Source organism: Tetrao urogallus (assembly GCF_951394365.1).
Source record: "Tetrao urogallus genome assembly, chromosome: 1".
Classification (NCBI taxonomy): Eukaryota; Metazoa; Chordata; class Aves; order Galliformes; family Phasianidae; genus Tetrao; species Tetrao urogallus.
In genome coordinates this window covers 16,885,064-16,898,265 of record NC_136813.1, presented here as the reverse complement: position 1 = coordinate 16,898,265, position 13,202 = coordinate 16,885,064, and the positions used below count along the sequence as shown (strand labels likewise).

The window sequence follows — 13,202 nt, the reverse complement described above, 5'->3', positions numbered from 1 at the left end:
ACAAAAAAAAAACCTCATTGATCTATCCCAAAGCAGGCATCCTTTCAACCACATCCTTTCAACTAACTACAGTTAGTCCATTTTGAGTTTCAAGAAAGGCATACAGTGTTTGTACAGATGTGCATGGAGCTCCAAGGACACTTGTATCCATGACTACAAGCAGCTGTTAAGGCCACCAATGTCACCTAACATCTTCTGTTCTCTCATCAGCCTCTGCTGTTGGCTTTTCACCAGTTTCTTAATGTTTTACAGCTTTTGGCTATTTACTTTGCCTTTAAGTACAGATACTCTGTATTCCAGACTTCCATACATCACTGGAGATTTCCTTGAAGGCTGCAAGAAGGATTTCCTGTCACCTAAATTGCCTGTAGAAGTAACCTTAACATTCAGCTCTGGGAGAAGCTTGTCATTCCTGTGGGCAACGCAACAGAAGAAGTGTCCCTGGAGTGCACACTTTTGGAAGGCACTCTGAAGCATGAACGACTGCATTTATCTGCAGTACAGCACTCAGCAGCTGACGCAGAAGTTTTCATCTACCACATCATGAACCCTTGCAAGGACATCATTTGAGTGACAACAGGCAGCTAAAATCTTCAGCGTTCAGTGACAGGAATAGCTAGTTTCTGGTAACCTCCATTTACCTGTAGTTCAATGCAAGGTGAATAGAAAAAAGTGTATTCTCTGAATTCTACTGTTTCAGAGAGAGCGCAGAAGCTGCCAACATAGGCAGTAATCCCTCTGCTCTCAGGAAACAGACATACTGGAAGCTGAAGAAATTAATACTCCCTTATGAACATAGGGGGAAACAAGATCGCTGAACAGAAACCTAAGGGTGTATCATCATCATCAGACTTCTCTATCACATTCTTTAAGCTCTGAACAGAGACTGAGAATACACACATTTAGGCCCTGTAGAAAGGCTAAATTATTCACTGATGGAGCACACATGCAAGATCTTTGACAGGTATCAACATCTGTAATGCACAAATGCCTCAATTTACAATTGAGTGCCAAAGGGCAATGAAAAAGACTACTATCAATCAGTACTGTTCAGAAAAGCTTGAGGAAAGAAAAGCTTTTGGAAAGGACGAGACCCAACCCCAAATATAAAACTTACCTGTTTAGCTAGATTGGCTTCTAGAAATAAACCCTTTCCTGCTCTAAGAATTTTCTTTTAGGTCAGTGAGTCATGCAATACCCTTATTACAAGATGGCAAGCAATCTCATCTACCATTATTGCTATTTTCCTGTTCATAAAAAGGCCTCTGGCAGCCACAGGCTATGATTCACTACAAACACTAATCAAATCTCCTGAAGATTTGATGTCACAATAACCATTTTCCAATTTGAGTACAGGTAACATCTTCTGCCTGACTGAAACACACTGGATTCAACAGTATCAAATTATAATCTATTTTTCCATAAGCATTCCCCGAGATCACTTGTAACCCTAATCCTAACTTTTTCTTAACAGCCTCTTGTCACTAAATCAGTACTAACCTGGCTGTTACTGAAGGCAACAGATCAGTATCATTCAAAGTTCACAGAATTTCAGTCCCCTGCCACTTCAACAGCAAACTATCCAAAAATACTCCCTGGGCATTCCACAAATTCTGCAGCCACTCCATTAATCTCAAAGGACAGTCACTCCTGATTATCAAACTGCTCCACCCACCTCAGTAACATCAGTGGCTTATACTGCCTGAGAATATTCATCTTCCTTGTGACTTCTGATATATATTTTTAAATCCAAATGAGAACTGCTCTTCTCATTATCATCAGCCATGCTAGTTACTGCTCACCCCTGTAATATTTCTATTCCTGTTATCTAAGTGGAATTTTTCATGTTCCAAGTTGCTCTCAGTACCTTCTGCTCTGCTACTGTGCACCTCAAGACTCCAGCTTGGTAGGCTCTGCTGGGCTCACTCAAGTATGCCAGAGACTTGCAGGGTCCAAAACTGTGTGCTGCACTCCATATTCAGTCTCAGAAGTGCCCATTGGAGGAAGGGTCACTTCCCAGCCGTTTTGTAAATAACAGAGTCCAGAAAAAACCTTACAAACTGAAGAACTTAACTGTACTTGCCAGTTATGACAATGCCTTAGATTCAGAAGCCCAGAAAACTGCCAGAAATGCACCCTCCAAGAACCAGCGACAGAAAGTCTGAGAGGGCCTAAATGACTGAGGAAGGCAAGAAACCGTTCAGGGGGAGGTCAATCATGACTCCTGCTCAGGAGAACTGGGAGTTTTTGTTTAGCTAAGCTAAAGGACACCAAAAAAAAGTACTGGAGTATATCACTGTCTTTGAATAACAAGCATCATAAAGGCTTTGCTCTGAGCTAGCAACAAGCACAACTAATAAAAACGCTTGACATCTGAAAACTAAAAGCATCACGTATTAAAAAGCTTACTTTCTAGATTATCTTCATATATTTCTTCTATTATTACGTCAGGACTGGATGGAGACTTGGATACAGCATGAATATTCTGATGAGGTACCACAGGAAGTGATTCCTTAACCTTTTTCACTCCTTCACAAATACCAAGTTTATTAGCCAGAGCCTTTTCTTTACTTTCTCTTTTATGTACTGGAACCATATTTTCTACAGGTAACCGGTTATCTGAGCGTGGCATTTTTTCTCTGTCATCAAAGGCAAGAGCACGCTGTCCATTACCTTCACTGCATTTAGGAAAATGAGATAAATTAATCCAGTCTGTTTACAGAGAAATACAGGAGTCAAAGTGCAGGTTTTATTAAGACAACATCCCCTAAAAACTCTACTCTAAAAACACTTCATAAATGCTGGCTGAAATAAACTCTATTGTATAGTGCTTGAATATCAAGACAGCAGAACAGCAACACAATTTCTGAAATCTAAAAAAAGATTAGCACCTATTAGGTACATATTCTTGGGCCCAGCTGAGTACACACAACATGAAGTATTTGGAAAACACTGGCAGCACGACAGACAGACAGTTCATGTTAAAGTCAAAAGGCCTGCTAGATGTCCTGCTACTGGCAGTTACAGCATGTAGTAACACTTTTTAATATAACCAGAGCTAACTGGAGGAGCCCTCACAGCAAGTCCATTTCATTTTCTCAAGTTTTTGTCTAAGGCTGCAGGAAAAAGTAAATCCAAGAGACAAATAACATAAAAGCAATTGTAATCTTGAAAGTATTTTTCTTCTTATTCATCTCAGGTCACTTATTTGGGTCTGTGACAACCCGGAGTTTAGATTACAAAGCAAAAACATTACAAATTTTAGTATTTGCCACTGATTTGAGAGATTTATTTACAGTACTGTGAGCCAATTTCCATATGCTGAAGTGATAAACCTTTCTATTGTTATCAATAAATACCAAATCTGAAAAGCACACAGCATAAGAAAAAATACTGAAAGCTTAATTGCTTTAGGGAGATAATAGCTGTACTTCTTTTTTTCACACAACAGAAGCATCGAAACTGAAATGCTAAGTGGATTAATGAAGTGTTGACTGAAACATAACTCAGATTTCAGTTTGGTTCATTATATATTTACAAAGCATTAGCTTTTTTCCATTCACTCTCTCTACAGCCACAGAAAGATTAAATAACTGTACTTATTAAATTATTGTACCTATTGCTCTTCATTAAGAAATACTTACTATACCGATGTTTCCCATTCAATCTTCCCCATATTTTGTAAGAATGAAATAATCTCATCTGTGCTCAGGAACAATCTCGAGAGAAAAACCATCACAGCCATCACCACAATTATATCACTAGCAGTTTGATACACGTGATGCTTTTTGGCACAAAATTGTCATGGACAGGCAAAAGGAGAGACTATTACCCCAGGGTCATTCTTTCACTCCTGTGAACTTTGAGCTCATTTGTTTTCACACGCATAACAGCAATTCTCCTGCTCTCCCTTGCTTTTTATTTCTCATGCACAGGGCACTCCAACATTTCCTTGCTCAGTTTTTGCATCTACTTCACGCATCACCACGGATTTCTTCTCAGACACCAAGAAGCACTCATCTTTGCAGCAGGTTAGCACGGATATCAAGTATAATAATTCAACATTCACCCCTCACACTTCTAGTTGCAAGGGAAGGGGACGAAGTTTAGAAGTGGCAGATTTCTGTTAAGGGTGTTTTCAATACATACGTATTTCTCTACACATCAGTACATTTCACGTGCTTTCTCCTGATGCCTCAGATGAAGGCAACTGTGCCTTTCCAGCATTTGTGTATGTCTGAACTAGTATTTCTTACAACTGTGCAAATGAATCAGCTTGGTTTCTGCTGCTTTACTATTAACAGAAAAGCTTTTACAATTGAAAGAACAGTGTGTCCATTTTGCTCTCAATATACCACCCACTTCAGTCCTTTACCTTGGAACTGTTTTTTCCTTCAAACTCTTCACTTTTGAGAGCTCAGTATCAACTGGAAACGTCAAATCACGAATAACCTGAAATTAGCAAGTGCAGTTTTGGTTGGTATTATACAAAAAAGCAAATCATGCAAGAACCTGTATTTACAATTTGATAAAGTCAGAATGAAATGCCTTTAATTCTACAAAAAAACCACCCAGAAACATACTCATTAGAAGGCCGTAGCCAGCTCTTAGGTAGGTCTTCCTGGATTACTAACACTCAGTCGGGGATTTTGTAACCACAGCGTGTAACTGGAAGCAAGAGTTGGATTATTCTTTTGCACTGACAGCAACTCGGAAGGCAACACTAAACAAAAAGGTGGGCCTATGGGAGGAGAACTGTGGGTGCCAGGTCCCAGAGTTTAGGTTGAACAAAGTTAAGAACAAATGCCAAAAAAAAGGTGCAAGGGGTAAGATTTCCTTCTTGGGTCAGATGTGGGACACCAAGCTTCTGCGCATGGGAAGTGGCATTGGATGCAGAAAATATGACAGTCTAAAAATCAAACTGCATGGAAAAATATCTAATGAATAACAAATAACGATTCCACGACTTTGCTTAACACAAGGATTAAAAAGCTCCAAATGCAATAATAAGGTGATCAATTTAGAATAACAGAGGAAGTTCTTCAGTATCCATTCCATTTTAAGAATTAAAACATGGAACAAAGTGTCACTACATATGCAAACATACACATAATATACACATGAAGGCCCACGCACTACAGAAATCAACCTTTCAACGCCCAAATTCACAGATAATCCCCCCACACATCTTTCCCCCTCTGTTGGCAAAGAGAGGTGACCTCACTGTATGGAGCTTTGGTCTGATACAGTACTGCAGGTACCATGCATTTCTGTAACTAACAGTTCTAATGTAGAGGAATTGTGGAAGTGAAGGCCTAGCATCAGGAGGATCTGCAGAGCATACTGAATTTTGGCATATTTCAGTGAGGAGGCTGGAGACCTCCAGATAGGACAATGAATGTGAAATCATGACAACGCTTCCCTTTCACTGAAAAGCTCTTAGTTTCCTCTCATTCTCCTCCAGCAGCCATTAAAGGAAGCACTGTAAAGCACAGATCATCTTTTTTGTTTCATGTCAATAGCAAGATTCAAATTCGTGGCCAAGATCGACCTTGAACTGGCAGGGTGCATGCAGAGATGTACAGAACACGTTACTGCAAAAACCTCATTATTTAAGTTAACAAAACAAAAAACAGATGATGAAAACTTTCACGTTCAGATTTGTATTGTTACCAAATTTTCCCTACCTGAGACAGGTCACAATATGTTCTTACAGAAGGTGTAATTTTTAGTTCCTTTGCGATCCTAATGGCACCAATCAAGCATTTTTTCTTCTCTTCTATGTATTGCTTAGCCGTCGCAATACCAGCACTGTAGTTGTCCATGCTCTTCACTAATTCTGCATGCAGTTTCCTTTTCCTGCATTAAAAACATTACTTTCAGAAATTTATTAAGCACTCATCACATCAGATTCAAACTCCTGACTATGAAATACAATTACTGGTTATACTATCTGGATGCAACTCACAAACACTGTTTTCTGCACACAACAGCGTAGAAACCCAATACAGAAATCATAGAAAGCAAAGAACTTCAAGAGAATTTATAAAGAAAAGCTGTTTCCTTTGGATAAATCATTTTTTTCTTTCCGTATTTAAAATCACAATGCCACTCAAGCCTACAGAATATTCCATAACATCCAGTAGATAACTAAACTGTTGGATTTTACAACTCAAGAGTTTTAAGATCTGCCTTTTAGACGTTTTACTAAGCTTTAGTACAAAGGCACACAGCACTTTAAGTATCTATATATAAACCTGAAATACAAATATTCTTAAAGATGAGGAAATAAGAATCCTTGGGTTTGTCCTTGTCAACATTTGTAGAAAACAGTTTATTTTATTTTATTTATTTTATTTTTTTTTAAGCTTTCCCTGCTGTTAAACTGATCATTAATACCAGAGATTTTTTTTTTTTTCTTTTTCTGAAAAACAGAGGCTGCATGTGCTGGTGTTTTCCAACTATGCAAACCAGCTCCAGGAACTAAGATACAATTATGAACAAGTAAAAATACTGCAGAAAAACTAAAGCTGAGATTTATGAAATTGTTTTGAAGAACATTGAAAAGCTCTTGGAACAACATGCACATCCTATTCAGAAGGGAACACTACCTTGACAGGATACAAGTAGTAAGTTCATCAAGTTTTCTATCCAGAGTTTCTGAAACTTTGCCTCCTTCTTGCTTCACCTCCAATTCCAAGCGTTTCAGTACCTATTTCATTCAGCATGGAATAAACATGTATTTATTTGTTCATTATTCACGTTATTTTTTTCCAATTTTAAATTCAGAACAAAACAGAACAGAATCAATTAACAGAAAGACAGTGAGAAGCAGCAGAGGTACACGGAAGTGTACAGTGGTTTCTATAAAAGAAATCAGAAGATGATTACATAAATAATATACAACAATAGTTAGGAGCCTAGTAACCCTTTTTGTTTTCTCTAACTTCTAATTTCAAACAAAAACAGGAACTGGCACACAGGAGGTTTCTTCTGAACACAAGAAGCCCTTCTGTGCTGTGTGGGTGACAGAACCCAGGCGCAGGCTGCCCAGGGGCTGTGCATTCTCCTCCTCAGAGGTCTTCCAGAGCTGCCTGGATGTGGCCCTGGGCAGGTCCTAAGGACACTTCAATGCCATGATTACTAGAATGAGTCTGGCTTTAAGCTTTTGGATCACTGAACATTTCTATGCCTGTCTATCTTATAGTACACATAAAATATAAGTAAATAGCAGACACAGAAATGCAAGCTTTTCCATGGCACATTTACTAAGAATTAGAAGTACAAAGGAAATAGTGATGGTTAATGACAACTAGTAAAATCTCTTAACAGCACTATCCAGTATTTCAGAATTCTTTATTACACTGTAAATAAAAATGCATGCATTTTTGTATCACGTCTGTTCTAGGAAAGTACTACTTTCTGTTGTCCACAGATAATTTCCACCTTCATATTCAAAATGAACCAAAAGAAAAGAGAGTTAAGTCAGTTGCCAGAGCATAAGTGAATGCTGATTTTCAGCCTGATCCAAGGAAAAGAATGCGTTAACGCTCAAAGATTAGCTTATATACGGCTCTGTTTGATGTACAGACTGACCCAATAACTTCAACTTATGCAAGGGGTCAAGTGCTCCATTCAGCCTCAAGCTTAATGCAGTACACCCACAGTAGTAGTGTTAACACCTAAGTACAGGAGATGCTGAAACAAAGCCACTAAGAGCATATCTGAACAATGTTTTTGTGTGCAAGTACTCAAAACAAAAAGCTTTTACCTTGGCTAATATTATATTAAGCAAATCCCAAAATGTTTGTTTTCACCCACCTCATGTGCATCTTGTAAGCAGCTGAGATTACAAACACCTGCCCACAAAGCTTCATCAATATCTTCTACAGTTTCATTTTCCTAGGGAAAGATTGGCCGATGAATGAGTTGCTTACGCGACTAGAAGATAACATGGGCTAAGCCTATTTGCAGCTTTGACAGACGAGCACTTGAGTTGGCTGCCACCGATCTTCCAAAGGAGCTGCATCTACATCACATTCTGCTGAATACATAGAGTTTATCTGCATGCATGCACACAGAAAAATAAAGAAGCAAATACAGCGCATGAAGGAAAACCAAAGCAAAATTACTAACACAAAGCAAAGAAAGTGTGCCAAACTGAAGAAAGAAAAAAAATACAGCAGTCCTCTCAAAGTGCAGCATTTATGGATGTTTTTTTTTGGGGGGGAGAATGGGGGTAAAACCAAGAACAACAACAGCAAGAAAATTAACAAGTTCCCAGTGCAATGCTGATGCAAGAAAAACAAGTATTTGAATTATTGATTGAAATAGAAGCAAATACACACATACAGAAGTGCATTCTTCTGCCACGAGCAATACTGAAGTTTATGTTAAGGGGGTCTGTTAGAGCTCTGCCACTTTGCTTAGAACAAAACACCTGCTTAGGATGTCCCAAAAGAGTCAAGCACCAGTAAGTCTGACACTATTAGAAAACAAAATTATTCTGCCAAAATCCAACTTAATATGCAAATATCTTCAATCTCTGAAGAATTTTATCCTTAGCAATTAAGGAGAACAAACACAAACTAGACAGAGGTTAAAACTTGAGTCTGAAAACCTGGAACAGTTCTGCTTCTAACCAAATGGGTTAGAAGGGTAGGAGGAAGGAAGCACCACCTTTGCAGCATGATCAGGGAGAGACAAACATTCACACTGACATGTACTTAACAGAGGACGTTTGTTTATACCTTCATCTCTGGAAGTTATTTTCAACTACCTATATCCCAACAGCTCAAATCAATTATGTGTCCTTTTTAAGAGCAGAGAACTGGCAGAATCATAGAATCACAAGGTTGCAAAGTACCCACAAGATCATCCAGTCCAACCCTCCTCCTGTCACCATTACTACTCACTAAGCTACTAAACTGTATCTCATATTCAGAAAACCCTCCAAGTCACACTTCCCTATGCCAACCAACGCCACTCTTCTTTTGAAGACATAAGGAGATTAACAGGTAAAAATACCATGGAATTACTTAAGATCTGTGACTGAAGGTATTCCAAAGATGACCTAAGGCTATCTGCTTTAGTATTTTGTCAACATTAACATATCGAAGTTTAAGGTTTACGTGGAACAGACGCATTCCAGAGATGTTCAGAAAAAAATTCAAACTTTAATGTGCACTGCTACAAAAACTACATAAGAAACCAAAACAGACACTTTCAACTTAACATGCTTTCAAAGTAACCTTAAAGGATGATTTCCATACAAAAAATAGGACTGGCAGAAGCTATACCGCTAATTCCTATTTAATTGTCAATTTAAAATACATATAAAATTTTTTCACCCTGCCTGAAACTTTACAAATTTCGTTCAGCTGCTTAGAGAACTTACAGATCTCTCTTAAAACACTGTTTTATTCAAACACTGTTTTGCCTGTCTTTTTGCCATGAGAAACTACTAGATTCCTTTAAGAATGTGCTGCACATGCCCTGCAGCAACCTTGAGTTTGAAAAGAAAGAAAAAGACCCCAACCAAATAATATAAAGCCTCAAGAGTGTGTAGGTTTTTAATTTTTTCTCCAAATTAGATTCAAAATACGTAACAGCACAGCCAGCTGAACACATTAACCCTCTTCAGCTACGATCTTGTTAGGTGCACGCAGAATTCACTGTTACCTCATTAACTAACAGTTGCACTTGAAATCCACATCAAGTCAGAACTACTGAAGTTGCAAACTTCTGTATTTTAAGTAATGCAGTATTAACCATGCACACAAAAACATTAAGTGCAAACATAAGGAAATGGAACATCAACACACCGTGTCTCCTGGTGGAACAAGAAGTAGTTCAGACTTCTGCCCATTGCTTGAGGAAACCAAGCGCTGCACATTTTTCTCTCCAGTGACTGACCTGAAGGGCCTGCAAAACAAGACTTCAAGGAAAAACCTACACATTCTCAATAAAATAACAAACTTCCCCCCAAAATTTTAATGCTCAGTTGGGTCTTTCCAAACATTTAATTAAGCACACGTACACAGAGTTGAATTTACATGGTGATACACCAGACATACTTCATTTTGAAGTTTCCTTCCTACCTGTATCATCTTAAAATTGATCTGTAGCATCTACTATTTTATAGAACAATTTTGGCAAGGCAAAATAAAAGCTTTCAAGGTAGTAATGATTCTTCACTCTAGATGAAAGTAACATGTATGGCTACTAAAATTCCAGCATTTATTTTTCATTTGTTGCCCTAACATTTTCTTTTAGATATCCCATCAAATATCGATGAAGGGGTTAAAAATCTAATAGATGACAGATTATCTCAAAACAATCTATTGACATTGTAGAAAAGCTCTTCAGTGATATCATAGTGACATATCCCAGCTCTCCTCCAAGACTCTCACAAAAGCAACCTACGAAAACCAACCAAACTGCAGAGGAAGGACCAGTTGTTCTTGCACTCAGCTTGTTTCTAATGATCTGCAAAAGATCTTGGAGAACCTTACTGCAAAGGCAGCCATAAGTAAGTGCAGAGTAAGTGCACCTTACTCTGAAGTTCAGCAATATATCTTACATGCACTTATATCTTAGATACTTTTAAAGGGACTTTAAGGATCATCTCTGGCTATTTTTATTTCTATCAACATGAACCTCCATGGCAATGGCACTACGGGAAACACACCATCTCTTTAACATTCTCTTGAAGTTCACATATAGGTAAGCTATGGACATTAATGTAATTTAAGTGTGACCTTAAGAGAACCTTGCTGTCATCTGACCTTCACAGCTGGAACTGGTCACCTAAGCAGAAGATGCAGAGGCACAGGAGGGGCTGGAGGACACACGTCAGTGATGCAGTGCTTGTGGGGTTTCAGCACTTCTCCACTCTCCCTCAGAGCCCTTACCATGGAGTTACCCTTAATAACGTACAAAACCTTCAGATCTAAGTATTTTTGAGCCAAACCAGACTTATTCTTTTTGCCTTTCAGTGAAATATGACTTGCATTTGAAGGTGAGAAATGCAGGAGGCCCTCAGTGCTTGTCTGATGCCCTCAGTTGTTTTTTAGCAGCACTGAAGAGCCATACTGGGAACACATTAGTACAAACATGCTTAAATTTTTAATTAAAATCATAGATCCAAAAAGTCAGTCAACAAAAAGCTGCTGAAAACACTCAAGTCATTCCTAACCACCCCCTCCCACCCCTCATGGCATCTAACCACATGAAAAAAAGGTTTACCTCGCTACCCTTTCTGAGGTGCCATCATACAGTCCAAGTTTAACATCTGCTTTGGTCTACAGTTAGAAGGAAAAAGCAGAACAAGTTCAAATACAGATATAAATCCCAGTAAAAAAACCCAAACATAAAACACACTACAAGCCTGCTTCTACCTTCAGTAAATCACCCCCTGTACACGTTTCTATGAGACCAAGATTCACAGCAATCACTGCTCACAGGAGCAACCAGTGGTGCAAGAAAACAGATCTCAAGCTGAAGTTCTGTAGCCATCATTCTCCTTGTGATAAGTAATGTTCCTAGTAGAAGTCAAATGCTCCTTTCCTGTTTACTAAGTACTTTTCCTTACTACGCAAAACTAATAAATGCTCCTGACAAACTGCATTAGTAAACTTGTTTTTCAATAACTTCACTAAAATAACTTCAATAAAATTGAATAAAAAAGGCTTAATGTATTTGTGTTTTGCAATTTGGCCAAACCTGAGTTTCACAATGGAAATACCACGATGGCCACATCCTATCTTTCAGATACATTAAAAACACCTAAGAAATATTCTGAGTTTTTGTCCAAAACATGCGTTTCTTCCAAAATGCTATCAGAATGTTGAGAATCTTTTCTGCATTACAAGTACAGCATTTTCTTAAAAAAGCTAGAAGAGAGATATTTGTAAGGCACACACTACTGTTTTAAGTGTTTGGTTTTTTTTTTTTAAAATAATTTTTTTCCCACACAATCATAGAATGGTTGGAAGTGACCTTTATGATCATCTAGCTCCAACCCCCTGCTGTAGGCAGGGTCACCTCTTTGTAGACCAGGTTGCTCACAGCCCCATCTAGCCTGGCCCTGAATGTCTCCAGCGAGGGGGCATCCACAACCTCACCAGGCAACCTGTTCCAGTGTCTCACCACCCTCACAAGAATGAATTTCTAATTGTTGCTTCATCTAAATCTACCCCCTTCCAGTTAAAAGCCATTTCCCCTCATCCTGTTGCTACCTGCCTTTACGAAGAATCCCTCCCCAGCTTTCCTGTATGCCCCCTTCAGGTACTGGAAAGCCACAACAAAGTTCCCTTGGAGCCTTCTCCAGGCTGAAGAGCCCAAGCTCTCTCAGTCTGTTCTCATATGGGAGGTGCTCCAGCCCTCTGATCATCCCTGAGCCCTCCGCTGGACCCACTCCAACAGCTCGTTTTATTTGGAATTGACAGAAAAGGGAGAACTATTATCTATTTTAAACACACACACATCAGTTCCTTTCTTGCAGTTATGAGCAAAATGAAGAAGTGGAACGGAGCTGGCAATAATTAACAGTGACAACAACTGTAAAGAGCAGGTTTTCCTAAAACCAGGCTTTGAACTTTGCCAGGTGCTAATTGCATACCTATGCTGCATTTACAGATGTGCTAGCAAAGACTCGGTTGGAGAGCTGGAGGCCACAGCACACATTTATCTCTGTCAGGAGCTGAACTTACTGTAACCACATTCCACAACAACCTAGAAGATCTTGTAATACCACTATTCAGAGCATCACAATGACTTCTGAACAGAAAGCTTTAGATCAACCTACTTTTGTAGAAGAGGAACCCCGGAAATCAGTCTCTTCACTGTTCACAACATCATACATCTCTGCAAAAGCAAGCACAGACAGCACTTGACTGTGAGGATTTAAATTGGAGGGCATCTTAACTACTTAGACAATCAGGAATACATAATCACTACAACAGCTTTGCACATAAACTTAGTGAAGTCAACAGGAATTTGAACACTCACATTTGTGATTGCATATTATGAAAACTTTAAGTCTGGCACATCCGACACGCAGCCTGGCACGGCTCAAGATGCCACCCAAACCCCTGTGAAGTGGCAGCTGTTCTACACCACGCAGCAGCACTGGGCAAACACCCATCGCTCAGCAACAACCAAACAGTCAGCGTGCTATTAACACAGTGCTGACTGAAACC

General features: G+C 39.0%; 1 protein-coding gene across 1 annotated transcript in view; it reads right to left on the bottom strand.

The window, feature by feature from the left end:
• RNF17 (ring finger protein 17) overlaps window positions 1-13,202 on the bottom strand; it is a gene marked incomplete at both ends in the record, with an annotated part of 44,654 nt that overhangs the window by 29,071 nt on the left and 2,381 nt on the right. Inside the window, 9 exons of the mRNA XM_079537040.1 lie at window positions 2,410-2,678; window positions 3,645-3,719; window positions 4,376-4,452; window positions 5,688-5,859; window positions 6,612-6,712; window positions 7,822-7,902; window positions 9,825-9,924; window positions 11,248-11,303; window positions 12,809-12,867. Of these exons, the coding sequence (XP_079393166.1) occupies window positions 2,410-2,678; window positions 3,645-3,719; window positions 4,376-4,452; window positions 5,688-5,859; window positions 6,612-6,712; window positions 7,822-7,902; window positions 9,825-9,924; window positions 11,248-11,303; window positions 12,809-12,867 (990 nt within the window). The remainder of the gene's footprint in view (window positions 1-2,409; window positions 2,679-3,644; window positions 3,720-4,375; window positions 4,453-5,687; window positions 5,860-6,611; window positions 6,713-7,821; window positions 7,903-9,824; window positions 9,925-11,247; window positions 11,304-12,808; window positions 12,868-13,202) is intronic.